At 49.5% G+C, this 27,372-nt stretch overlaps 1 protein-coding gene and 1 non-coding gene across 4 annotated transcripts; both read left to right on the plus strand.

Moving 5' to 3' along the window:
• The first annotated feature begins 1,031 nt into the window (after positions 1-1,031).
• Med24 (mediator complex subunit 24) lies at positions 1,032-26,538 on the plus strand. Of its 3 annotated transcripts, none has more exons than XM_087910025.1 (27): positions 1,032-1,086; positions 1,454-1,656; positions 1,756-1,838; positions 12,456-12,494; positions 12,784-12,857; positions 13,198-13,430; positions 13,576-13,632; positions 14,894-15,005; positions 15,092-15,242; positions 15,501-15,614; positions 16,052-16,099; positions 16,673-16,755; positions 17,006-17,092; positions 17,849-17,954; positions 18,396-18,538; positions 19,333-19,370; positions 19,763-19,845; positions 20,186-20,364; positions 20,481-20,580; positions 20,881-21,056; positions 22,964-23,228; positions 23,474-23,655; positions 23,867-23,957; positions 24,288-24,387; positions 25,226-25,306; positions 25,593-25,741; positions 25,846-26,538. In XM_087910025.1, exons 2-27 carry the CDS (start codon positions 1,527-1,529, stop codon positions 25,960-25,962), a joined length of 3,021 nt encoding a protein of 1,006 aa, XP_087766151.1. In that variant the 5' UTR covers positions 1,032-1,086; positions 1,454-1,526; the 3' UTR covers positions 25,963-26,538. The 3 variants fall into 3 exon arrangements, with proteins under 3 accessions (XP_087766151.1, XP_087766150.1, XP_087766152.1); XM_087910024.1 differs by having other exon boundaries at positions 1,046-1,154; XM_087910026.1 differs by lacking the exon at positions 13,576-13,632 and having other exon boundaries at positions 1,046-1,154.
• Positions 19,527-19,630, plus strand: LOC125411058 (small nucleolar RNA SNORD124). The gene has a single exon (XR_007235233.1). It is a non-coding gene; the product is annotated as a small nucleolar RNA SNORD124 (small nucleolar RNA).
• Positions 26,539-27,372: the final 834 nt, after the last annotated feature.

The raw sequence follows: 27,372 nt of genomic DNA on the forward strand, positions 1-27,372 counted from the left end.
CGCTTTCTCGAGATTTATCCCGATTTTCATTGAAAAGGTAGCTGAACTTGAATATAGTTCAGTGGTAGAGAGCTTACATAGCTGTACAAAACAGAGGGTGGGACTGAAGACAGTTGTTGGGGACTATAAATTGAATTTGAAGAAACAAGTTGAGATATCAGTCTTCCCAGGAACGGAGAAAAAGAGGGCGCTAGAACGCTGGCTGGGCGTCTCCAAGTGTGCTTTACAGAATAGGTTCACCCACAGTACCACATTACATTTTGTTTTCCTAGGCCTTTTAAACAGTGTTCGAGTCATACAATAATGTTAACCTCTTTTCTGTCCTTCCCCCCCCCCCCAACCCGAGACAGGGTTTCTCTGTGTAGCCCTGGCTGTCCTGGAGCTCACTCTGTAGACCAGGCTGGCCACAGACTCAAGAGATCCGCCTGCCTCTGCCTCCCGAGTGCTGGGATTAAAGGTGTGGAGCACCACCCCCCAGCTTCAGTTTTTTCCTTACTTTTCTTCATATATAAACAATATTCAGAATCAGGGGATCCTGGGAGCACTGTCAGATTTAGGGGTGAAATGGTGGTTCTGTGCACCTAGCTACAGCTCAGTGTCCCTTTTGGAACAGAAATGTGAAATGAAAACTGTGGTGGCAACAGGGGCTTTGGAGAACAAAAAACCCAACAGAAGCCACCCATTGGCCTACTTACTGGGGAATAACCAGAGTATCAACATTGAGAGACAGAGGGTTTCTTCCCTGGGCACTGAGTCTCCTGGTACTAACTCCTCAGCTTTTTGGGTAATCTCGTAGAAAAACCAACAGAACCAATTGATCCTTTTGCTTGCTTGGCCGGGGGTGGAGGGGTGGGGGGGGGGGTGGGGGGGTGGGGGGGGGTGGGGGGGTGGGGGGGTGAGGGGGGTGGGGAGGTGAGGGAGTGGGGAGGTAGGTGTAGATAAATCTTAAGGAACTACAATTCCCAGAAGGACTTGCCTCTTCCTACGTTTCTATTGGTCGGTGTCTGTTACCGCGGACCAATCGTAAATGAATTCTTTAAAAGGTGCCAAAATGGCGCTGCCTACGACGTAGAACTCGGTTTTCCGGTAGGCTTAAATTTGGGGAAATGGTGAATGAAAGAAGAGGGAGAATTACAGCTTCAGGGCTGAGGAAGGTAGAGGAAATGTGGGATGGGTACATATAGGAGTTGGGGTGGTAGTGGTGGGGGACACAGCTAGGGCGAAGGGAGCGAAGTTAGGCAACCGGAGCGGGCTTAACCCCTTCCAGCTCTCTTCAGGGCTTTGAGCCCCTTTGACACACCTTCTGTCCCAATTCAAGGAAAGATTATTCAGAAGGGGAGAGGGTGATAGAATCTCTGCCTTGCCGCTTCCATTTCTACTTTTAGTTTTTCTGTCTTGTTTAAGTCTTCCAGAATTTCCCTTCGGTTTATCTCTCCTTTATTCTTTTCCTCAGAGCTCCATCTCTCCTCTGGCTCCATTTTTAAACTCCCGCCTCGCCACCGGTCTCGCCTCCTTGGAGTGAAAACATGAAGGTGGTGAACCTGAAGCAAGCCATTTTGCAAGCCTGGAAAGAGCGATGGAGCGACTACCAATGGGCAATCAACATGAAGAAATTCTTCCCGAGAGGGGCCACCTGGGACATTCTCAACCTAGCAGGTCTCCAGTGCAATGGGGAAGGACGGGTGGGAGGGATAGAGGGAGGGGTAGACCCAGGAAAGATGTTACCACTCAGTCTTTCTTTAATTTCCTGTACAGACGCACTCCTGGAGCAGGCCATGATTGGACCTTCCCCAAATCCTCTCATCCTGTCCTACCTGAAGTACGCCATCAGTTCCCAGGTAAACCTTCCCATCCCCAGGCATTTGAAGGTAAAACACCAGGAGAACAGTTTTCAGTTTAGGCTTGTTTTCTTACAAAGTTAGCTCTTCATTTTGTGATGAACATTATTACATTCTTTTGCTCTCTCCATATAATCATTTACAGTTAAAGCTTTTAAAATTTATATAATTATGGAGTGGGGGGCATGTGTGCCACAGAATGCATGTAGAAGTAAGAAGACAATTTTGTGGAGTCGAGTCTGTTCTTCCCACCTTCATGTAGATTCTCTGGGGATTTGAACTCATGTCAGCAGGGTTGTATGCCAAGCACCTTTACCCACCGAGCCTTCTTAGCAACCCCTTGTTTCTATTTTTGAGACAGTGTCTTATGTAGCCCAGGTTGGACTTAAATTCCTGATTTTTCTGCTACTACTTCCCATAGTTTGGGAGTGGGTAGTCGCTGATAAACCAGCCTGAGACCCCGATGTGCTAGGCAAGCGTTCTTTCTTTGAGCTGTAGCCCTACCCCAGTATTTCAGACAATAGCAGGCCTTGGGAATTTGGTCCTAGCACACAGGGAATGTAGAAAGTGATGCAGGCTCGCTAATCATTGATAGGATGGATTTGTGGTATGGTTAGGACAGAATATGGAAATGATGGAAGGAGGGTTTGGACACGATCCCTGCTCCTGTCTGAGCAGCCAGGAGAGGTGTTCTAGAGGAAGAGATTTTTTTTTTTTAAAAAGATTATTCATTTTATTACTTAATGTGTATAGGTGTTTTGCCTACAAGTATGTCATGTAACCATGTTTAGGCCTCTGCCTCAAATTCTGAGATTAAAGGTGGGAACCAAGGTTCTGGTATAGTGTGTCCCTAATCCCAGCGGGAAGAAGGTCAGAAGTTCAAGGTTATCTGTGGACATCTAATGAGTTTGAGGTCAACCTCAGAGAGAGAGTATACATTTTTTTATTTGTTTTTTGAAACCGGATTTCTCTGTGACTTTGGAGCCTGTTCTTTGTAGACCAGGTTGGCCTCAGACTCACAGAGATCCATCTGCCTCTGCCTCTGCCTCTAGAGTGCTGGGATTAAAGGCATGTGCCACCACCGCCCAGCTTGAGAGGTGTAAATTTTAAAATAACAGTAAAAGACCAGACACACCTTCAATCCCAGCACCCAGGAAGCAGAAAAGGTGAACTCTGTGAGTCTGAGGCCAGCCTGGTCTACATAGTAAGTTCTAGAACAGCCAGGGCTACATGGAGAAATTTTCTCAAACAACAACAACAGCAACAAATAAAAAACAAAAAACCCCAAAGCAAAACAAAATGAAAAAATAGTAACAATGAAAATAACTGTATTTTCCAAACTAGTGAGGAAATTGACATTATTTTAGTTTTGCCAATCTGTGTAATGTCTTACTTAATACTGCTAAATTCTCCCACGAGCTTCTTCATTCAATGCCTGCAATGAGGCTGTCTGTCTTGACATATAGTAAAAATCTGATTTCACATGTCAAACATTTGATTTGAAAAGGAATAATTTTTTAATGGTTTTTCAAGATAGGGTTTCTCTGTTTTGCCCTGGCTGTACAGGAACTCACTCTGTAAACCAGGTGGACTTGAACTCAGAAATCTGCCAGGCCAGCCTCTACCTCTGCCTCTTGAATGCTGGGATTAAAGGCGTACGCCACGAATGCCCTGCAAGGGAGAATTACTTTAACAATAGATTTAACTTTTCTTTTTTTTAAAAAAAATTTATTTGTTTGTTTGTTTGTTTGTTTATTATGTATACAATAGTCTGTCTACGGGTATGCCTGCAGGCCAGAAGAGGGCACTAGACCCCATTATGAGATGGTTATGAGCCACCATGTGGTTGCTGGGAATTGAACTCAGGACCTTTGGAAGAACAGGCAATGTTCTTAACCTCTGAGCTATCTCTCCAGCCCCTAGATTTAACTTTTCTTTATTAGCATTGTTTGTGTGTAGATGTGTGCATGTGAACATGCAGGCCTTCGTGCCTGTGTTGCAGTCAGAAGTCAGGGGTTGGGTTATCATGCATGTGCACAAACACACACAATCTCCAAACTGTCTGCCAGCATGCGGAAGAGGTATTTTAGTAAGCTTTCAGAAATGGATGTTCTTTGTTACTTTTTTTTTTCTTGAGACAAGGTCTCTTCCGTCAAGCTCTGGCTGTCCTGAAACTCACTCTGTAGCCAGGCTGGCCTCGAATCAGAGGTCTACCTATCTCTGCTTTCCAAGTGCTGGAACTAAAGGTGAGCACCATCACGCCTGGTTTGTTCTTTGTTACTATACTAAACTTAACAGGTACTATGAGCACCATTATTGGTGACTTTGTACAAAGTTACATTCAATCCTTTGGTCTCTCTTGCACTTTTATTTCTTGTGTTGGGGATCCAGTCTAGGAACTCAGACGTACTAGGTGAGTGCTCTACCACCTGAATACACCCCAATGGCCGTTTTGTACTTTGAGTGGATTTTTTACCAATGCATAATTGTTTGTTTTGAGACACTCTCCCTGTGTAGTCCAGATTGGCCTCAGCCCTCCGGCTGCTAGATTACAGCTGTGCTGCAGCTTTGGAGCATTGCACACAATGTTCGCAGCATCATGAAATGGTCCTTTTGGAACTGTGTAGCTGAGTTACACAGATAATCTAGTTCTTGCCACATTTAACTATACTATATCATTACGCATCATCAACTCTCTGGGACACTCCACTGCACAGCTATGAGAAAATGTGAGTGAGAACATAAATTATACCTTAGTAATATTTTTAAATTCTTTGACAGCCAGGCGGTGGTGGTGCAAGTCTTTAATCTCAACTCTCAAGAGGCAGAGGCAGGCCAATCTCTAAGAGTGCAAGGCCGGCCTGGTCTACAGAGTGAGTTCCAAGACAGCCAGAGATACACAGAAAAACACTGCCTCGAAAAACCAAAAAAAACCCCATTCTTCTACTTTTATTTTGTGTGTGTGTGTGTGTGTGTGTGTGTGTGTGTGTGTGTATGTGCGTATGTGCCATCACATACACATGGAAGTCAGAGGACAGCTTTTGGGAGTTGATTATCTCCTTCAACCATGTGGTCTTAGGTATCAAACTTGAGTGTCAGGCTTGGCAGCAGCAGGTACCTTTATCTGCTGAATCATCTGCACGGCCTTGTTTTAACCATAGCGGGGCTTCCAGTCCCTCTAAAATGGTTTTGGGAACTCTGAGGGTTCCTTGAATCATACCTTGAGATCTGCTGGCTAGGACTTCAAGGAAAGTAGTGTATTTCAATTTGTTTTTTTTTGAGACAGGATCTCACTCTTTAGTTCAGCCTGGCATTATACTCACGGCAACCCTTCTGCCTTAGCCTCCCAAACGTGGGGGGATTACATTTGTAAATTACCGTGACTCCTGAAGGAAAGTGATTTTGAGAAGTAGAGATCAGATAATACGGACCCCGTGACAATCGGAGAAGTGTGGACTTTATCCTACAGTGGCGAGTCGTCACCGAGGGAGTTTTAGAACAAGAAATAGGGTTGTAAGGTTTTTATTGGCAGAGAGTGCTCAGTGGATAAAGAAGTATGAGAACTGGAGTTCAGATCCCCAGAACCCAAGGAAATGCTGGGTGAGCATGGCAGCCTGCCTGTAATTCCAGCGCTTGGAGGGCAGAACTGCCATGTCCTGAGCTAATAATAGGCCAGCTAGCTGAACCTTATCAGTGAGTTACGAGTTCACTTGAAAGATCCTGCATAAAGGAGTCAGGTGGTGAGCTGTTGCTGGACCTCAGCCTCAGGCCTCCACATGCGTGTGCACATACATGCATGGATAGCAGCACACATAGGAATACACACATGCATATGCACACACACTATGCACACGAGGAAAACAATTTGTATGTGTGTTGTATAATGTTCCCTGCTTAATATAATTTAAGTTGCTTATAATTTGTTTTACCACAGTAATCATTGTACCATGAAACGCATCTTTTACACATTTACCTGCATATCTGGGAAAATATCTCTGAGATAAATACTTTAAAATGTAATTTCTGGCTTGGTAGTGTTGGCATGTACTTTTAATCCCAGCATTTAGGAGATAGACACGGGGATCTTTGAGTTTGAGACCAGCCTAGTTTACAAGGTGAGTTCTAGGACAGCTAATGTTATTATACAGAGAAACCCTGTCTCAAAAAAACCACAAACAAAAAGAAGATTCTATCACTTTACACCCCTACCCCCATAGTGTGTTTGTTGTTGTTCATGGCTGGGGATTGAACCCTCACCTTGCACGTGTTAGGCACGCACTCTACCAGTAAGCTTTCCTCCAGCCCTTCTCCATTATATTTGGTAGTATTCCCCTAGCCCTTCGCCAATGCTGGATACAATCTTTTATTTTTTGGTCTTTCGAGACAGATTTTCTCTGTATAAGCCTTGGCTTGGCTGTTATGGAACTCTGAGATTAAAAGCATAAGTAACCATTGCCAGATCTCAGGTTATTTTTATTTGCGTGTGTGGTGTGTATATGTGCATGTATATACCAATATGTGGGTGCCTTTTGAGACCAGAAGAGGGCATTAAATCCCTTGAAGCTAGAGTTGTGAGCTATCATATGGGTAAGGAGGGTCAAAGCTAGATCATCTGGAGGAGGAACTAGGGCTCTTAACTGGTGAGCCATTTCTCCAGCCCCAGTGTTGTCATCTTTATTATATACATTAATTTTTTTTCTTTTGTTTTGATTTTTGATACAGGGTTTCTCTTTGTAGCAGTTCTGACTGTCCTGGAACTTGCTTTTCAGACCAGGCTGACCTCAAACTCAATTGAGATGATCCTGCCTCTACCTCCCAAGTGCTGAGATTAAAGGTGTATACCACCGCTGCCAGAAAATTGAAAATTTTTCTAGCATTTGCTTTCTTTTTTTTTTTATTTAAAGATTTATTTATTTATTTCTTATGTATATAACATTCTGCCTCCATGTATGCCCGCACACCAGAAGAGGGCACCAGATCTCATTACAGATGGTTGTGAGCCACCATGTGGTTGCTGGGAATTGAACTCAGAACCTCTGGAAGAGCAGCCAGTCCTCTTAACCTCTGAGCCATCTCTCCAGCCCCATTTGCTTTCTTTTTATTTGAAGGGCGGGGGCAGAGTCTCACAACGTGGTGACCCAGGCTGCCTGGAGCTTGCAGTGGTCTTCTTGCCTCATTCTCCAAGTGCTGGGATTATAGGTGTGACCTACTACTCCTGACTTCTGCATTGTTTACTTATTATTTATTTTTGTGGTTGTTTATTTGGTTTTGTTTTGGGGGACACTCTCACGAAGCTGGGCCTGCTTTAGCCTCCCAAGTCCTGGGATTAAAGCATGCACCACCACACCCAGCTCATTTCTGCCAACACTTGACTTTATTTTCTGTATTTCTTTTTATAAATCATTTCAATTTATTTTCTCAAGTAGATGAGCAGCTGTTCATTCACCTTTATTGAATAGACCAGCTTTTGTCATGGCTTCGCTTATAGACAAGGCCTGAAATATTTGTCCTTTCTTGCACAAGTCCTTTACTGTTTGTTGTTTGTCTTGTATGTTATGCCGGGAATCAAACCCAGGACCTTGTACATGTTAGCAAAGTGCTCTGTCCCTGCCCCTGCTGTTGTGATTACTGTGGTTGGTTTTGCTGTCTTTCTTTTGTTTGTTTGTTTGGTTTTTTTTTTGTTTGTTTGGTTGGTTTTTGATTTTTTTTTTTTTTTTAGATAGGTAGTTGTGGTTTTCCTGGAACTCATTCTGTAGACTAGACCGGCCTCGGCCTCGAACTCACAGAGACCTCCCCGCCTCTGCCTCCTGAGTGCTGGGATTAAAGGTGTGTGCCACCACTGTCCAGCTTTTTCTGTTTTTGTTTTGTTGTTCTTTTTTTCCCCTCCTCTTTTTTTTTAGACTGGTGGAATGTGGCCCAGGCCTTGCTCTTACTGTGTCATCCCCGACCTAAGTACCAGGATTTCAGGCATGAGCCTCTTTGCTAAGTTTCTGCTGCCAAACCTGCTAACTTGAGGGGAGTGAGGGATGCTTGATGGCTTACAGCATCATGAGGAGAAAGAACCAGAATGGTGTGGTTGTTAGGGTTAGGATGTGAGTGAGGGCAGCAGATGATTCCAGCCTTGTTACGTTCACGGAGCCCGTGTGGACTGTCTGAGGAGACGGTCAGGAGGTAGATTTTTGCCTAGAATTTAGGAGTCTAGATGGGAGCTGTTGGTTTAGAAATGTGTGGTCACTTTCTGTTGTGACTGATTCTGGAGATAAGCCACCAAAGGAAAGAAGGGTTTGTATGGGCTACAACTGGCCAGCTTTGTCATTTCTAGGCAGTGATGAGGCCGAATAGCAGGTAGAAGGGTGCCCAGGGATTGCTCACTTGGTAGCTAGGAGGAGGCTGGGGACAAGTACAGCCTCTCAGAAATGTGCCTCTCTTCCTCCAGCTAGACCCCACCTCTGGAAGTTTCCACTCCCTTCCAGTCATTTATGAGTCCACATATCGATTAATCCGCTAGCTGGGAGCCAGCCCGTCAGCATAGTCATCTGTGGGGACAGATCCTAGCCAGTGGTCAGACTCGGATAGTAACGGAGGATGCGGTCGTGACGGCATTGCTCGGGGAATGTGGGCAAGAGAAGTGGACCGTGACAAATTCCTCAGCACCTAATCATATGTCAAGAGCACATGTAAGAAACAATCCGAAGAGAGTAGAGAAGAAGCCATAAAGAACATTTAATGTGCTAAGGAAAGAAAGGTTGAAAGTCAGGTGTGTGTTCGATGATGTCACCTACTGCCAGGAAGCTGGGCTCCATCAAAAGTGAGCCCATAGGTTTAACAGCAAGAGTTTGTTGATGACTGTATGCAAAGATTCATGCAGGGGTCAGGACAGAAGTGATTACAATGTGAAGAGCAAGCAGAGGGTGCGGAGGTAGAGACAGTAGCGAACTCCATGTCTGGAGAGAACAGAGAAGGTGGTTAAATGGGAATGTGGAGTCTGTGGGAAGCTCTCTCTAAAATAGAAGACTCTTAGGATGTATAATAACGTATAACTGACGAGAATGGCAAGCAAGAGAAAGGCTGCAGAGAATGTACGTGGCCTGTCAAGTGCTGTGCAAAATTAGTAATGTATTCTTCCTTCGGGGTTAAGAGGCTCTTTGGTCCAGTGCTGAGCCGGGAGAGGACACTTAGGAGTGGTTGGGGGTGTTGAATATGAAGAAGAGCAAGAGGATTAGACAGCTGCAAGGTCACCCTGGGCTAGCCACACTTGCAGACGCCAACCTCGAGCCTCGAGGTCTTGTGTCAGCTCTGAGCATATCTAGTTGGTAGAATTGTTAAGTCTGGAATGGACTTACGTGCTCCTGGGAGAAGCAGGTCACCGTGTGGTAAGTGCTTTCAGGTGTGTCCAGAGCAGCCCTAAACTGATATACTTGGAAGAAATATACAGAATTTACCATCAGAATTAATGAAGGCCATTAATTCATTTTGACTAACGGCCTTGCTAAGAGCATACATACACAGTTGGGAGTTTCTCTCCTTGGTGTGGGGTCCAGATTTTTAAGTTGCACCATCCAGCTCCCCCTACAGGTTGGCATCCAGCAAAACTCAGTTCTTCTCCAAGCTTTCTCTATGGGGACATGGTTATAAATAAACAAACACCAGCCTGGAAGGGCATGGTCATTCTGCCCAGGCAAGCTCCCAGCGGTCTGATTACTGTCAGACACTGGCTTCAGCGTCGCAGTGTGTCCTGCTGCCGATGGCTCGGAATGCTAATTGTCTGTATTTTGCTCTTGTTCATCCACGAGTTATGGTTTAAAACGTCTGACCCAGTCTGCCCAGGTGACTTACCCACACTCTGCAAGCGCATGATTGTTGTTACTTGCACTGCTGAGGACTGAACCCAGGGCCTCGTGCACTCAACCACGGGGCTACATACAGCTCAACCTGCTGAGCTAAGAGTTTAAATTCACTCAGAACAAATTATTTCTTTCAAACTGATTGTCTATTGTGACGAATATATTTTACTAACAAATATGTTGCAAGGTAAAAAATTTTCAGACTGCATCTCCTTGATATCATTCAGTTACCTGAAGCAATGAAAACTTCCTAAGGACAAGGCCCTAGGCCTGCTGCTAGGGAAACAGAGGAATTTAATATTATATCTGTCTGCAGTGAATTTACTGTCTAGGCAGAATTTATAAAAATGTATCTTGGAGTACCAGTTAAATGAGATCTCATGATGAAATAACTTTGAAGGCTGTTGCTTGTGCACCTCGGGGAAGGGGCATATGTGTGCCAGGGTGCCTGTGTGGAGGGCGGCACCTCGGGGAAGGGGCATATGTGTGCCAGGGTGCCTGTGTGGAGGGCGGCACCTCGGGGAAGGGGCATATGTGTGCCAGGGTGCCTGTGTGGAGGGCGGCACCTCGGGGAAGGGGCATATGTGTGCCAGGGTGCATGTGTGGAGGGCGGAAGACAGACCGGTAGGAATCAGTTCTTCCAGCTTTTGGGTCCTGGGGGTTGAACTCAAGTCATTAAGTTTGGCAGCAAGAGTCTTTACCCACTGAGTCGTCTCTCGTTGTTTACAAATACATTATGGTTTTGAGAAGTCTCACAATGAGGATGTATGTATTTATGCATTTTGTTTGTTTCTTAAGACAGGGTTTCTCTGTGTAACCCTGCCTGTCCTGGAACTCACTCTTGTAGACCAGGCTGGTCTCAAACTCACATAGTTCTGCCTCCCAAGTGCTGGGACTAAAGACGTGCACTACCACACCCAGCCATATGTTTTTAATTCAGGTGTCTAAAATTTATATCATACGTAAGCTCTGTGTGTGTGCATGTGAAAAATTCCCCGCCTTTTTATTTATCTTTGTGTTTTTCAGTGCTGGGGGAGGCAGCTAGGACCTTCAGCTTCAGTCTGAGTCCATGCTCTCACCACTGAGCATATCACCAAACTCTGTGACACTTCTTTGTGTCTAGAAGAAGCTTTGGAGCAACCTGGCCCAATATGATTTCCCCAGTAAAGAAAGTGCTCCTTCTGTGCTGAATGGCGCTGTGGCCACCAGCGCTTGAATTGAGAATAGTATGCCGGAGGAATTGAAATTCATTTGTGGGCCAGAAAGACGGCTCAGAGGTTAAAAACACTGGCCACAGGCCAGGCATGGTGGCACATGCTTTTAATCCCAGTACTTGGGAGGCAGAGGCAGATCTCTGTGAGCTTGAGACTAGCCTGGTCTGGTCTACATTGTGAATTTTAGGGAATTCTAGGACAGCCAAGGCTATACAGAAAACCCTATCTTAAAAAAAAAGAAAGAAAGGAAACTGGCCACTTCTTCCAGTTGTAGGGGATCCCATCCTCCTTTCGACTTACAGGGCAGTGCATGGATATGACACAGATATACATGCAGACTATGCAGACTAAACACCCTTACACATCAAATATAAATTTAAAAATGACTTTAAAAAATAAATTATTTATTTATTCTGCAGTATTGTGATGAAACCAAGCCCTTGAACATGTTAGGCAAGTACTCCGTCATTGACCTACACACCCAGCACCAGGAACCAACATTTTAAATTATTTTGGTTTTGGTTTTTAAGCCTGGGTCTTACTGTACTATGTAGCCCAGGCTGTCTTTGACCTTTACAGCAGTCTTGAGCGCTGGCTTTACAGGTGTCTGCCATTTTAATTACCTTTTGTTAGTATAGCTTTGGCAGCAGCTTCAGGAAGTGGCTAATATGAGGGTGTGTTTTAATTTATTCATTCTGTAAACATCAGGATATGGCATTCGTTGAATAAAGTGATCCCCTGATCGAGTGAAGGCTGTGTAGATGTTTGCCACTCCTCTTTGCCCAAATAAGATCACACATACCCCTTTATTGTTGACTCAGGGTTTTGCTATGATGTTCAGACTGACCTCAAGCTTAGAGGCTCAGTGCTTCTCTGGTCTTAGCCTCCCACATAACTGGGACTATGGGGCTATCACTGTGTCCTTCAAGGTCACTGGTACAGGAGCTTGAACCCTGGGTCTTGCTCACCAAGGTAAGTACTCCAGGCACTTTCTTGCTCAGCTGCAACCTCTGTCTTCTTGACAGAAGTACGAATGAAGCTAGTTAGTGCAGAGGCTCAGGACTAGTACACGTGTGCACACACCACCTCTGTGCTTCTGACTGAATTTAGGGCACACGCTAGTCCGGCACTGACCACCAAGTGTATCTTCAGTTCAGCAGAATCACTTGTCAGCCCTACCTAGCTGGAATGAAGCTAAGTTTGGGCCCCTCCCCGCTACACAAAAAGGTTATAGAAATAAAGCAACATTGCCTTCACTCTTGGTGGCTCTTCTGCCCACTAGTGGCCAACTAAACCTTGTTTCTTTTTGGCAAGGAACAGCATCAGAAGGCAAAACAGTACCTTTGAGTCCTTGAAAGTCCTCTCTCTTGTGTGGATGCCATTTTCAGTGAGTTTGATAGAAACAGGAACAAAGACAACAGATAGCATAATTGTGTCTCTTCGTGAGCTAAGGAAGCCTCTAGAAGGGGCTGGCGATTCAGAGCTGTGGCGTTTGATTTACGCATCAGTGTTTGCCCCTCCAGTGGATGCCTGTCTGACTGCCTTGTCTCTCCCTCTAGATGGTATCCTACTCGTCCGTACTCACAGCTATCAGTAAGGTAAGGGCCATGGCCACTGAGGAGCTGTGTGGGAGGGAACAGAGGTCCTGTAGCACAGACAAGGCCCACCACCTGCTCATGTGTCCCCCTGATGCCTCTGCCTGGCATGGTAGGCTTCCCCTGGAGAGAGGAGGTCCTGGGAATTGGGAACTCACTTCCACGTGGAGAGGATGCTAGTCTTCAGCCAGTGGCTGGAGGGAGGAGAAGTAGACCTGCGCACACAGCTGTTGCTTGTGAGACTTGGGGTTGACTAGGCAATGTTGTAGCCTCTCCCTTGTTCTTTCCCCAGTTTGATGACTTTTCCCGGGACCTGTGTGTCCAGGCTTTGCTGGATATCATGGACATGTTTTGTGACCGACTCAGGTAAGAGATGGGTGAGGAAGCTTAGAACATTTCATTGTTCTTTCAGTACTGAGTCCCATAGTCTAGAAGACAGGTTTGAGACCAGCTGCGGGTTCCCATGTTTCTTCTCTCCACCTGCCCGCCCCAGCTTCTCTATCCATTCCTCACTTCTCTTTTAGGAAGAGCAGGTTTAAAATCTTGTCTAGTGGAAGCTAGCTGGACTAGGTGGCTTACGCAGGATACTGCCAACTTTCCAACTCTGTCCCCTTGTAGGGGAGTGCCAGAGACTCTGGGGGAACATTGGTGTGGCTTGGATTTCAGCTTTTGGAATAGATACAAATTTTCATCCTTTTCTGGGTAGTTGCCACGGCAAAGCAGAGGAATGCATCGGGTTGTGCCGAGCGCTTCTTAGCGCCCTCCACTGGCTGCTGCGTTGTACAGCAGCTTCTGCAGAGCGGCTCCAGGAAGGACTGGAGGCTGCCACTTCAGCCACTGGGGAAAAGCAGCTAGCCTTGTGCCTGCAGTGCCTGGAAAAGACCCTCAGCAGCACCAAGAACCGAGCTCTGCTACACATCGCCAAACTAGAGGAGGCCTGTACGTCCCCTGACCCCCCCTGCGCCCTGCCTGCTGCTGCTTCTATGGCTGGTCCTTTGATTGAGAGGGGAGAGGCAGGATGCCATCCCACTTCTTTCTAGAAGGATCCGAAATCATCCCACTTCCTTTTTTCTCTCCCCATAAGCATTGCATACATCCCAGGGACTTGGGCAGGGTGGCACCCGAGCCAATCAACCAACAGGTATTTACTGAGCATTCTTGTGTGCCCAGCACTGTGCCAGATGCTGGAGGTGGGGGAGGGAGGGCTACCAAAGGAGCATGTGGCAGGGTCCCTGCCCTCAGCAAGCTTACACACTGGTGGGGAGTAAGACTCGAATGCCATGCACCTGGAGGACATTCAAGGACGAGACAGGCATGTCGCCTGCTCTTGTCTATCTCCATGTTACTCATCTAGAAGCAGATGACGCAGGTGTGACCTGAACATTCGGTTAAACTCAGTGCCTGTCTGTCAGGACTGTTACCTCTTAACTCTAGTTCTGATGTTAAGAGTTAGACCCTTCCAGAGCCTGAGAACAGGCAGATCTATGGGAGGGAAGGTTTTCAGCAACTGAGGCCTGAGGCCCCAGTCTTGCTTGAGCCCCAGTGGCTAAGGCCACCTAAGGGTCTCCTGTTTTCCATTGACATGGATGCTACAGTGGGTGACACCCATGTCTTCAGGGCTCAGTTGGAGAGCTTGTTAGGGGATTAGTCTCTATTTACCTCTCAATTGTTTCCCCAGGGAAAAGTCCACAGAAGAGCGATCACTGTGTCAGAATGGGTTGCACTGACAGTTTTTCTTCGTCTGTTTCTTGTTAGTGTTGGCAGTGCCTTTGCCTTCTGGAGCACTTGATAAATGTTTATTGGTAGAAAAGTAGATGAATACTTAATGGACCTCAGGTCTTGGTTGTCTCTTTCTTACCTCTGTGCTACATGGAGGTTAATTGGCTAGCTGGTGCCATCATTCATCATCTGACCTTTGGAGCTGTAACTAGGATAAGTGACTAGCAATTAAACGCCGAGTGTGCTGTGGCCATGAGTGTGGGCATTTAGAAGTGAAGCCAGTGGGCTGGATCAGTTGGGCATGCTGTTAAGAGAGCAGATACCCAAGCTATGTTGGCAGGGTGTTTAGAGCTAGCTTCCCTAGAGCGGACCTGATTGCTGCTGTGAGACTGGCCTTCCAGGGTGGCCTCTGTCCCTGCCTGGCCACTGGACTCTACCCCACCCCATTGCCGTGTATGGATAGTCCCTGGAAGTCAGGCCCTTGCTATGGTTTCTAGGGTGCTCTGTCCCATGTTGCCTGTTCCCCTTGTAGAAACAGTGCATGCTGCCCTCAGGACCCTGCCTCCACATCCTTCTCAGAGAAAGCCTTGCTGTGTGGTTTCATGGGCCCAGGGTTGCAGAGTTTTTGGCCATGCCCCACTTCTCCTTCACATCATGTTTCTGCCTTGCTCCTTCCCCGCCAGCCTCCTGGACTGCCATTGAACATTGTCTTTTGAAGCTCGGGGAGATCCTGGCCAATCTCAGCAACCCCCAGCTCCGGAGCCAGGCTGAGCAGTGTGGCACTCTTATCAGGAGGTTAGGTTTCTGGGGAAGATGGAAAGGTGGGGTACGTGGTCTCTTCAGTCCCTAAGCTGCCCCTGTGTGTCTGTCTGTCTCTTTAGTATCCCCACCATGCTGTCCGTGCACTCAGAGCAGCTGCACAAGACTGGCTTCCCCACCATCCATGCGCTGATCTTGCTTGAGGGCACAATGAACCTGACTGGGGAGATGCAGCCCCTGGTGGAGCAGCTGATGATGGTGAAGCGCATGCAGGTGGGTGTGGCCAAGCAAGGTGGGTGGCCATTTAGGGCAGGAGGGAGGAGCCTGGTACTTGAGAGGAATCAGTTTCCTCTTGATTCCTTAGTGGAACAGATGCTAGTCCTGCATTTTTGTCATCTGACCTCACAATCCTGGTTCTGAGCACTGGCGCTGGAACCCTGCTGTGTAGTCAGACCAGCCAGTCCCTAGAGCCTCTGGGAGGGAGCCGGGATCTGGGCAACCCCTCACACCTCCTTCGTGGTCTCTCCACAGCATATCCCCACCCCTCTTTTTGTCCTGGAAATCTGGAAAGCCTGCTTTGTGGGACTCATTGAGTCCCCCGAGGGTACGCAGGAGCTGAAGTGGACAGCTTTCACCTATCTCAAGGTACTTGGTGACATGGGACAAACAAAGAGAAGCAGCAGCTTGCTGGACCTTTGCCCCGGGTGTCCCCTCCTGGCATTTAGTCCAAGCTGCTGAGTTTCCAGCGCAGGCCCCACCTGACTGTTTTCTCTATGTCTCACTGGTTTAGCTCCCAGGGGCTCTGCTGTTTGTCCAGCTCATCCTTAATCAGATTAGTTCAGGGCAGCTAGGAGAGCCAGGGAAGCGGCCCTGACCCCCTCTGAACCACGGCTCTTCCCTTGTTGAGGTGGCAGAAATGGGAGATCCCATGTCCTGTAGGCCAGGTGGCGGCAAGTGCTTGAGTACCCATGGGCACTGTCAGCTGCTACTCCAGTGCCCACAGCGGGGGGAATGGGGCGTGTCCTGTGCTGAGAGGCAGAGAAAGGACATTGATCTTCCTCCTTTCCTCCTTCATGTCCTAGATTCCACAGGTTTTGGTGAAAGTGAAGAAATATCTTCATGGGGAAAAGGTGAGTTAGAGAATAAGATGAGGGTACGGGAGCAGATAAGGATGGACATTTGTGGGTGGGTCTCTCTTTTTTTTTTTTCCTTTCTTTCTTTTTTTAAGACAGGGTTTTTTCCCCTGTAGCCCTAGTTCTGGAATTCATTCTGTAGACTAGCCTAGCCTCAAACTCACAGAGATCCACCTGCTTCTGTTTCCCAAGTTCTGGGATTAAAGGCGTGCACCACCACCACCCAGCTAAGGGTGGGTCTTTTAGGCTGCGGCTGAGTGGTAGTGTATTGTGCCCAGAGGAAAGCTCTGTGTTCCTGTGAGCATCAGTGTTCTTCCTTGCACATGCCCTAGACCCCTGTGGTGGCCGAGGCTGCTTGCCTTCCGCCCCAGCAGGCAAGATCACCTGCAGCATAACCATGTGGAGAGTGGTGCCTCCATCTCCCCTCCTGGTTCCTGGGGCTAGTGGGGTCGCAGCCTGCTTCCTTGCTTGCTGAGCAAGGTGTTGATGTGAGCCTGCACTCAGGCTGGGCTGGGGGGCGGGGGGACTGGATGATGTAGGACCCAGGAGGGAGTTTCTGAATCTTTGCAGGACTTCACTGAGGATGTCAACTCTGCTTTTGAGTTCCTGCTGAAGCTCACGCCCTTGTTGGACAAAGCTGACCAGCGCTGCAAGTATGAGCCCTGGTTCACCTGCTTTGCTGGAAGGTGTTCCAGGTCCTTCCCTGCTCTCTGTGTCAGATGGGCTGCAGGAAGCTGCAGGAATGGGTGGGAGGCAGCAGGCTCATAGGTGCTAACACCAAGAGCCTTTCTTCCTTTGGGTGTTTGAGTTTTCCTCACCGTGAAGGAGTGGGGAGACTGTGCAGACCTTGTACCCCTTGTCTCCAGCTCTCTGCTCATTTCGTCCTTTGGCTTTCCCTCACAGTTGTGACTGCACAAACTTCCTGCTCCAAGAGTGTAACAAGCAGGGGCTTCTGTCCGAAGTCAACTTTGCCATCCTTGTGGGCAAGCGGTATGTTGTGAGCCCCTTGGGCTGCCTGGGGCCCCTTGATCTCCCTCTCCCTTGCCAGACTGGTTTCTGGTGTCTTTCCCTTCCTCTTTGAAGTCGGAGTAGCAGTGACTGAGACCATCCTGGGGCCAGGGAGCAGGACCATGGAGCAGAGTTTCATACTTGGAGCTGCTGCTCTCTGACTCACCCTCGTTTGTGAGCAAAAGACAAAGAGAAAGCCTTAGTCTCCCTTTCATCTTAAAGGATGGGTGTAATGATAACGACAGATGGAAATGATCGTGATATTGGGTACGCTTTCAGTCATAAACTTCATCCCAACTCAAAAGAGTCTTTGTTTTTTTTGCTAAGGGTTAAGCTCAGAGCATTGTGCATTTGAGGCAGATGCTGGGGGACTGAGTTACACTTCCAGCCCCAGGTTTCTTGTGCTTTCGTTTCTGAGGTTGGATGAGAGAATTTCTTTCTTAAAAGGCAGAGTCTGATTATGTAGCTCTGGCTGGCTTCAAATGCAGAGGTCCACCTGCTTCCACTTGAGTGGCTTGAGATTAAAGGTGCAAGTCATCACACCTAGTGGATTAGAGACTGTCAAGATATTTTTCTTAGCCATGTATGGTAGCTCACACCTATGATTTTTATTCTTGAAAAGCTAAAGCAGGAGGATTACCTTGAGTTCAAGGTCACCTTGGGCTTCAGTGTGAGATCTGTTTCCAGAAGAATAAGAATCTTCTTTGTTTCTATTTTCTTCTCTGGTTGTGTCCATAGCACTGCAGATCGGGACCCCCAGCTAAAATCGTCAGAAAATGCCAACATCCAGCCCAACCCTGGGCTGATCCTCCGGGCAGAGCCCACCGTCACGAACATCCTCAAGGTATGTGCACCTGCCGTGGACTCCCTCTTCTTTCAGCCTTTTTCTGCTTCCAGGTAAGTAAACCGGGCCACAGGTCGCTCTGCTGTCTGGCTTCTATGCTGGGCTCTTTCGGGAGTGGAAAAAGGAGGAGGCCACTGAAAGCTGGCGTTAGTTGCCCTTACGCTGTGTCTTAAGTGCTGGGGTTGGTGACTACAGACACCACCCCATGAAGATACAGAAGGGAAGCTCCCAGCCAGATCCTCCCCCCACCCCAGTGTAGCTGAGCCCAGAGCTCGCAGTGAGCAGAGATTTCTGCAGCGATTGTCCTGTTGGGACCAGGAAGTGACAGGTTACTGTAAAGGTGCAGTATGCCTGTCAGGGGGCACATACAGAGAGAAAGTGTGGCTAGGCTGTGTCTGGGGGTCTTCAGTGTCCTTCGCTGACTTTCTGTCCTGTCCCCAGACAATGGATGCGGACCACTCCAAGTCCCCAGAGGGGTTACTGGGAGTACTGGGACACATGCTGTCTGGGAAGAGCCTGGACTTGCTGCTGGCTGCTGCTGCCGCCACTGGGAAGCTTAAATCCTTTGCCCGAAAATTCATCAAGTGAGGAGAGCTGTGCCCTCATGTGGAATGGGAGGGTGTTTGAAGGGAGGGGGTGCCTGGGGATCTGGCTCTCTTGAGGTATACAGGCCGGGGCAAAGCATTCTAACTAGAAACCATGACAGAAGGTTCATTTGACTCAGAGAGCTCTTTAGCCGGGGATGAAATAAAGATGGCTGATACGATAATGAGGCATCGGATTGAAGAGATGGCTCAGTGGTTAAGAGCACTGGCTGGGACCTTGGTTCAGTTTGCAGAACCCACATGACAGTTCACAACTGCCTGTTGAATCTAGTTTTGGGATCCAGCACCCTCTTTTGGCCTCAGCAGGATCCTTTTTTGTTTTGTTTTGTTTCCAAGACAGGGTTTCTCTGTGTATCCCTGGCTGCCTGGAACTCACTCTGTAGACCAGGCTGGCCTCAAACTCACAGAGATCTCCCCCGCTCTGACTCCCAAGTGCTGGGATTAAAGGCGTGTGCTACCACTACCCAGCTAATACAGGGTTCTTAAATTCTGTTGTTTTGCAGGGGGTTACCTAGAGTTTGACAAGTGGAACATGGTTCCATTTTGGGAGTCTTATAAATCTTTTGCAGCGGTGTCTCAATGTGTAGCCCAGACTGCCCTCAAGCGTTCCATGTCTTAGTCCCTTCTGTGCTGGGAGCGTAGATGTGAGCCACCATATTCTTCTGTAATTGTAACACTTTTTGATTTAGCCTATAGTTCAGACTCTAGTCACCCCCACTCCTGTCACTCGCTCTTGTCCTGGGTAACGCCACCTGTTTGTGTTTCTCCCGCAGTCTGAATGAGTTCACTACCCATGGCAGCGGAGAGAGCAGTAAGTTTGCGTGCCTCTGCAGATCTCGTCTGCACTGAGGTGGGGAGGGCGGGAAGGGCCACCTTTGCTCATCCAGAGAGAGGGGTAACACTGCCAAAGCCACCCCACCTCTCTCCACCTGTACCATCTCAGATGGGTTTGGGTTCTGGAAATTTTGAACTCCAAGGAAGGGATGATGTTCTCAGTAAAACCCAAGAAAAGGATTCTGAGCCTCAGAGCTTTGAAGGACCCACTTGGTCTCTGACCTTCCTCCGGGAAATCCTGAGCTGGGGTGTAGCCTCCATGCCTGCCTGCTATGCACGAGGCCTTCTGTCCCCAGCACCTCCTCATCTGGACAGGGCTTGGGGCCCCTGCCCCGGGCTGAGAGGTTGGTGTTCTTGCCTTTCCCACAGCAAAAACAGCTTCTGTTCGTGCCTTGCTCTTTGACATCTCCTTCCTCATGCTGTGCCACGTGGCCCAGACCTATGGCTCAGAGGTGAGTGAGATGAGAGCTGGTGCCATTAAGAGTCACCACCTGAGTGGGACAAAGAGGAGGGAAATGGTCAGTAACTCCCTTACGTTACCCTTGCCTCCATTGATCTCCCAAGCCAGCAGGTGCCTCCTACGTCAGTGGGTATCCAGCATCCCAAGTCCTCTGGTGACACATTCATACTGACCACTAGGTGGCAGCACAACTCCCTGTCTGCCTCCCCGGACAGATTTGTCCTTGGAAAAGGGAAAGGCAATGGAGGAGGATACTGGGGCCCAGTCCCTGGCTCAACTCTGGCAGGAGCCACGCCCTCCTCTCTCAGCCAGTGCCTCTCTGTCTTATCCAGGTGATTCTCTCCGAAGCAAGCTCAGGAGAAGAAGTCCCCTTCTTTGAGACCTGGATGCAGACTTGCATGCCTGAGGAGGGCAAGATTTTGAATCCAGATCACCCTTGTTTCCGACCGGACTCCACCAAAGTAGAGTCCTTGGTGGCCTTGCTCAACAACTCCTCAGAGATGAAGCTAGTGTTAGTGACCTAGGGCTGACCTCAGGGTAGTAAGGGGGGCATTCCAAAACCCTCTCCCTACATCCTGTCTCCAGCTCCCTTGTAGTGATGTTCATCCTACCCCACCCTCTCTGTAGACAGATGAAATGGCATGAAGCCTGCCTGAGCATTTCCGCGGCCATTTTGGAGATCCTCAATGCCTGGGAGAATGGGGTTCTGGCCTTTGAGTCCATCCAGGTAGCTTCACCTTTACTTGAGCTTCTCTTGCCTGAGACATAGGGCCAGTCATTGAGAGCTTGTTATTTTGCATGCAAATCAATCCTCAAGCCGGAGATCGTGTTTTGGTATTAGTCTTAGAATCCTTGTCTTAGCCACTTCCTTCTTCCCGGTTATCTTTTAGAAAATCAAATTTGTGTTGCAGAGGTATGGAATGTACCTTGAGATTTTACATGTGATCCCCAGCCACCCCTAGAGGCCTTGGGAGTGATGGCCAGGGGGAGGCAGAGCGTCCCTCAGTCATTCTCCTGCTCCCCACAGAAAATCACCGATAATATCAAGGGAAAGGTATGCAGTCTTGCGGTGTGTGCTGTGGCTTGGCTTGTGGCCCATGTCCGGATGCTGGGGCTGGATGAGCGTGAGAAGTCGCTCCAGATGATCCGCCAGTTGGCAGGGCCACTGTACAGTGAGAACACCCTGCAGTTCTACAATGAGAGGTCAGTACCTGCCCCGCCCTTCCCGGCCCCTGCAGGTGTGTCGTGAGGAGTCAGCACCTCCAGGGTTGCGCATCCCACTCCGGTGCTGTCAGCCTTTACCTTCCCAAGGTAGCAACTCACCAAGCCACTTCCGTCGGCTTCTGCCCAGCCCACCTTCTTAGCAGCTGAGCTGGTGCACATTCAGGGTAGTTGGACTGCCACTCACTTTTCCCCTGTCCCCACCACTTCCTCCCATTCTTACCCATGCATGTAGTCATTCGCCTGGCTCAGCAGATTTTTGGTGTGCGTCTCTGCATCGGGAGTGTTTTAATCCTGTACCTCCCTGTGTGGGAAATACAGACCCCAGGCTGCTTGACGTCTGTCCTCAGTGACTCCAAGTTCCAGGAAACTAAGCTGAGGTGGAAGAGCAAAGGGCTTAGGTGGCTGTGTCACTGTCGAGGAACTCTGAGCCATCTGCAGTTTTATAGCTGCCCTCCCCCATCCCCAGCTGTCCTGGTGACCATGTCGAGTACTGGCTCTTGAGGGACTTCCGCCTCTCCGAGTTCAGCTGGATCATTCACTCCACTGTTAAGTTGTTTGGCTGTTGGTTTTTAAATGTGGCAAGAAGCACGTAATAGAAAACTTACCCTTTCAGCTGTGTTTATGTGTGTCGTTCAGTGTATGGGATCTGCTGGAATTGTGAAATAGACCTCCAGACGTTTTTCATTTTGTATATCTGGGCCTTTTACCCAGTAAGCATTGTCCAACCCCCTTCTCTCAGTCTCTCTGAGTTTGTCTACACTAGATACTTCATCATACTAGAATTACATAATACCTGCCTTCTCATGACTTTACTCAGCGTACTTTCCTCAAAATCATTCATATTCTACCATGAGGCAGGATTTCCTGCCTCCCCTTTTTTGGTGGCGGGGGAGGAGGGGGTGTGGGTGAGGATGAATTTTTTGAGACAGGGTTTCTCTATGTAGCCCTGGCTGTCCTAGAGCTTGTTCTGTAGACAAGGCTGACCCTAAACTCAGAGATCTGAGGCTGAGTGACATTGAATGTGTGTGTCCCTCCTGGTCACCCTTCTGCACTCAAGGGGCACTCAGGGAGCACCGCTCTGAGTGTGGTGCTGAGACAACTCACAGGTAGCTGCTTGGATGGTTTCTGAGCAACATGTGGAAGGAAACACAGTTGAAACCAGGTTTGGGGAGGGCCTGTAAGGTCACATCTCCCCTTGCCTGTGGAACATTGGCTTTGACATCATCCATCTCAAGCGTGTATATGCGTATGCACATGTACACACACACACACACACACATGCACGCAGGCATGCACGCACGCACGCACGCATCCATGCACATATGCAGTGGAATCCGGGCTCTCTTATGCAGGTGGCAGAGGGCTCTAGTAGCTTCAGTGTCCCTTCGCGCCAGACAGCCCAGACCCCCGCCACCCTCATAGCCGCAGATGTTCCTCGGCATTTTCCTGGCTATGAACACTTTGCCCCGCTACCCAGGGCCGGGAAAAGTTCTGGGGACGGCCCAAGGGCTCCTCCTGGAAGTTACAGTTTACTTTGGGAGGAGGCCAAGGCTGGGCGGGACCCCTGCCCTCAAGTACTCAGCTCAGGGGGAAGTGATTGTACTTATTTATGACTCTGATTTGGCAGAGCTCAGGCCTGGGGGTTGGGAGAAGTTGGAAGGGGAGAGGGAGGAACAGAAAATCTGAATAGATCAATGGAACCTGTAAGAGAAGAAAATCCCTGCCCTTTGCCTCTTTTAGGCTTCATGCCCAGCAGGTAAGTTCCCCGTCAGTAGTAGGTTATATCGTCATGTCTTCCCCTGGTGTTAGTGGGTCTAATTCCTCAGCCATGTTTCCGTAACCTAATTCTGGGGGTAATGCCTGCATGAATCCTCCTTGCCCCCCAGGGTGGTGATTATGAACTCAATCTTGGAACACATGTGTGCGGACGTGCTTCAGCAGACAGCCACACAGATCAAGTTTCCATCCACGGGTGTGGACACGATGCCCTACTGGAACCTGCTTCCTCCCAAGCGCCCTATCAAGGAGGTACTGACGGACATCTTTGCCAAGGTACTGGAGAGAGGCTGGGTGGACAGCCGCTCCATCCACATTCTCGACACCCTGCTGCACATGGGCGGCGTCTACTGGTTCTGCAACAACCTCATCAAGGTACTTGGATGAGGACAGCTGTGTAGACTGGGGCTGTGGATGTCTGCGGGTGGGAGAGGCCAGGCTTCTTGGAGAGGTTGCTGGAAGCTGGGTTGTCCCTTGGGGAGACAGAGGTAGGGGCCTCATTTCAGAGAAGCACCTTCAAGTTGGGGTTGATAGCAGCTTTGGCTGTAGAGATGACCAAAGTATGAGAACCCTAGGGTTCAGGTGTGCAGTACCTCAGCCGCTGCTTGCCCACTGCTCAGGAGCTGCTGAAGGAGACTCGCAAGGAGCACACACTGAGGGCAGTACAGCTTCTGTACTCCATCTTCTGCCTGGACATGCAGCAAGTGACCCTGGTCCTGCTGGGCCACATCCTGCCCGGCCTGCTTACTGACTCCTCCAAGTGGCACAGCCTTATGGACCCTCCTGGCACTGCACTAGCCAAGTAGGATTCTCTCTAGAGCCTTCCTGGTGTTCCCCCCTTAAGCCAGGCATCTAGGACCCAGATCCAGGCACCCCAGCCCTGAAGCCCCCTCAGGAAGCTAGGCTGTGGCTGGGGCTGCCAAGCGGTGGTGGAAAGAGCCCGTTGAGCGTGAGCACACACAGCTCTTTCGGGACCCTCTCAACGATGCTTTTTTTCTGAACCCCTTCCCCAGACTAGCTGTGTGGTGTGCCCTGAGTTCCTACTCCACCCACAAGGGACAGGCGTCCTCCCGCCAGAAGAAAAGGCACAGGGAAGACATTGAGGTAGGCCTGCTGCCTCGGTCATATTTTTATTCAGCAAACATTTTCTGATTATTTCTAGCCGAGAGCTGCCTTCCCAGGCAGAGGGTGGGGCTGAGGTCAGCGTGTTTGGTCAGGATCTGGGGGAGTGGCTTGAGTGGGCCCCTGAGTAGCCTTGATAAGGGTCCTTTCTGCACACTAGGGCAGAGATTGGGGTGTGGGAAGGGTCACCGCTGGGGTTGCCAATCAAGGACTAGGAAGCTCACTCCTCTCCACTCAGATCTGACTTCCAGCCCTCTCCAGTCCTTGGAGACTTGGGAGGTTGGGTGTGTGATAGTGATTCCCCACCCCTAGGACTACATCAGCCTCTTCCCCGTGGAAGACATGCAACCTTCGAAGCTTATGCGACTCCTGAGCTCCAACGAGGATGACGCCAACATTCTGTCGAGTCCCAGTGAGCACTTGGGAGGTCACGGGCTTTCTAGGACCCACTCTTCCCTAGGGACCTGCCTTGGTTTCCAGCTGGCGGCAGTCTTTGGCTGTCAGTGTGGTGTGGCAGGAGCTAGCAGCTCTGTCACCTAGTGGATGCTTTGGTGCCTACTGGTGGGGACAGGGTTGCCACTCTCCATAGGACCTGAAAGCTCTCCTTCAAGGCCCCTCCCAGTCCCACAGTTATCTCTCTCTTGTCACCAGCTAAAGGATGACAAGACACAGTGAGTTCTCTATCTTGACACAGCGTGTACCATTGACTCACTCACTCTGCCTTCCTTCTAACCCAGAGACATGCCCTGTGGCTGAGAACAGGCTCCACCAGGCTGTGACCTGGGGCTGCCCTCCCCCTTCCTACTCTCTGGGCAGAGGGCAGCCTTGTCATCCTTCCCTTGCTGGCAGAGTTCCTTCTGCCAAATCTTGTATGGCATCCATGTTTTCCTGTTTTCAGAGTTTTTCCTGAACCTAGAAGTTTCTCTTTAGCCTTTTAGGGACCAGGGAGCCAGCCACATGCTTGTGCAAAGGAAAGATGCTGATTGGTCACCTCCAACCTTAGCCAGGCCCTTAGCAAATAGATCGTGTATCTTTAAAATAAACTTTGAGTAGGATGGACAGCTTCAACCACACAGAGTACCAGGATTGGCCTCTAATGGTGCTCAGCAGGGCTACCCTCCCCATCTATTCTCCAGATTCAGGGTCTGCTGTGCCCCACATGTGCCAGCCTCCCTGATGGCCGGGGACAGGAAAGGTTCCCCTAGAACCAGACCTTACGCAGCCCCTCTCTGCTCTCTGCCTCTCCACAGCTGACCGCTCCATGAATAGCTCCCTCTCAGCTTCCCAGCTCCACACAGTCAACATGAGGGACCCTCTAAACCGAGTCCTGGGTAAGTCCTGCCAGCTGCACTACCTGCAGACTGAGCTAGAAGGAACCCTCTCGTCAGAGGCAGGGAGGCATCTACCAGAGGGTTCCTCTGGGCCCCTGATAGCCTGCTCCATTTCCACATGCCTCCTGCTCCCTCACTGCTGACTGCCCCGTTTCCTCCGTCTTCCGCTGTGCCTGCTGCCCTTAGCCTTCCTATGTGAGCTCTTACTACCCCTTCCCCTCCTTGGTCCCCTTCTTCCTCATCTGACTTGTTCTAGAACTCAGCTATCTTGTTTCCCTCTGCACAGCCAACCTGTTCCTGCTCATTTCCTCCATCCTGGGCTCACGCACGGCTGGCCCCCACACCCAGTTTGTGCAGTGGTTCATGGAGGAGTGTGTGGACTGCCTGGAACAGGACAGCAGGGGCAGCATTCTGCAGTTCATGCCCTTCACTACTGTGAGTGTCCCATGGGGGAGCTGGGGTAACCTCAGAGGAGGGAGGGAGGACTTTCTCCTGGGAGGTCACACCCAGGAGCTACCTGTGTTCATCTTTTGTGGCAGGTATCAGAACTGGTAAAGGTGTCTGCCATGTCCAGCCCCAAGGTAGTACTGGCCATCACAGACCTCAGCCTGCCCCTGGGTCGGCAAGTGGCTGCCAAAGCTATCGCTGCCCTCTGAGGAGCTTGGAGTGGCCTGGAGGGCTCTCAGCCCCAGCAACCCAGCAGGGAGAGTGAGGATGAGCCCAGGCTGCCCCATCCAGTGATGCAAGGATGCTTTCTCAGTCTGGAGTCCTCTGCGATTCTTGCCCTCTACTCACCGTGTCCTACCACATCTCCCAGTTCCTTCCGTGATTTTCTGTCCTTTCGACCAGTACTCAAAGACTGTGAGCAGTCCTGATGATCCCCCCAATTCTTTGTTTGTTTGCTTTTTTTGTCTTTTGTTTTTGTTTTTGTTTTGTTTTGTTGTTTTTTTTGAGACGGGTTCTCTATGTAGTAACTCTGGCTGTCCTGGAACTCCCTCTATAGACCAGGCTGGCCTCGAACTCACAGAGCTCTGACTGCCTCTGCCTCCTGAGTCCTGGGATTAAAGGCGTGCGCCACCACCACTCAGCTGGTTGCACCAATTCTAGCAGTAGCTGAACTCCAAGGAGGGACTTTGTAGGGCCACAGTGTGTATATAAATTTATTTTTATAACTCATGAGGGGGAGTCCCTCTTGGTTCATTTGTAAATAAAGATCCTTGTGGCTCCTGTGACTATTGAGTGCTATTGGCAGGTTTAATGCCTGGGTGGGGACAGTTCTTTTCCCTGCAGTCTCTTGTGCTGTGGCTAGGGAGGGGCACAGTCCTGTGGTGGGAGGGAGAAGGCATGGAAGGCCAGGCATTGCCCACAGGCTCCACTGGAATGATGAGGGGTCCGCAGCCTTTCCCACTGAAAGCGGGAAGTTGTGCTGAAGGGCCCTGCGCTGTGCTGTGCGGGGCAGGATGTTTCCTCCGCAGTCACACTCCACCCTCTGGCTCAGAGTTCACTGCGTGTTCCTTCCAGAAGATTGGTGTAGGGATGTGAGTCCAGGGACATGGACCTGTGAGGCTGTGGGAGGGGACGGTGCTGGGGCTTTGAGGAGCCAGTGATGTGGAGGGTTCTGGAGGGCTGCAGAGGAAGGTGCCTGGGTCGGCCTGGTTGGGGAGCCCCACGCACAGGGGAGCCTGCAGCTGACCTTTAACTACAAGTGTGCTCTTCCAGACACCCCACCCTTCCAGACCTCTTCAGCTCAGGAGCTGAGCCAAGTAGGGAAGTGCTCCAAGGGATGATAGCAAGGGGACAGAGCTCATTGAGAGAAAGCCAGCGCAGAATTGGAGTTCTGACCCAGCTTTCTGCCTGTAAAAGGCATGGTGTCATTCTCGTGGGCAGACAGCTTTGTGGAGAGCTCTTCATAGCGGTGAAGGGACATCGTGTGCACGTGTTCAGTGTTCCCTAGCTGCAGCTGATCTGTCCCCATCCCCACGCCCCCTCCCTCCTGCTGTCTTATGATCCATCTTCCCCAAGAAGCTGTGACTTCCAAGGCAAGTGTGCATTTTCACTATTGTGTT

This window comes from Myodes glareolus, chromosome 9 (genome assembly GCF_982192425.1).
Source record: "Myodes glareolus chromosome 9, mMyoGla1.1, whole genome shotgun sequence".
NCBI classification, from domain to species: Eukaryota; Metazoa; Chordata; class Mammalia; order Rodentia; family Cricetidae; genus Myodes; species Myodes glareolus.

Bases quoted from the DNA above. Each gene is read 5' to 3' on its own strand.
- Med24 (XM_087910025.1), top strand. From the start codon at position 1,527: ATGAAGGTGGTGAACCTGAAGCAAGCCATTTTGCAAGCCTGGAAAGAG. The intron at 23,229-23,473 runs GTACTTGGATGA...CCCACTGCTCAG, and splicing joins TCTGCAACAACCTCATCAAG to GAGCTGCTGAAGGAGACTCG. The intron at 23,656-23,866 runs GTAGGATTCTCT...CCCCTTCCCCAG, and splicing joins CCTGGCACTGCACTAGCCAA to ACTAGCTGTGTGGTGTGCCC.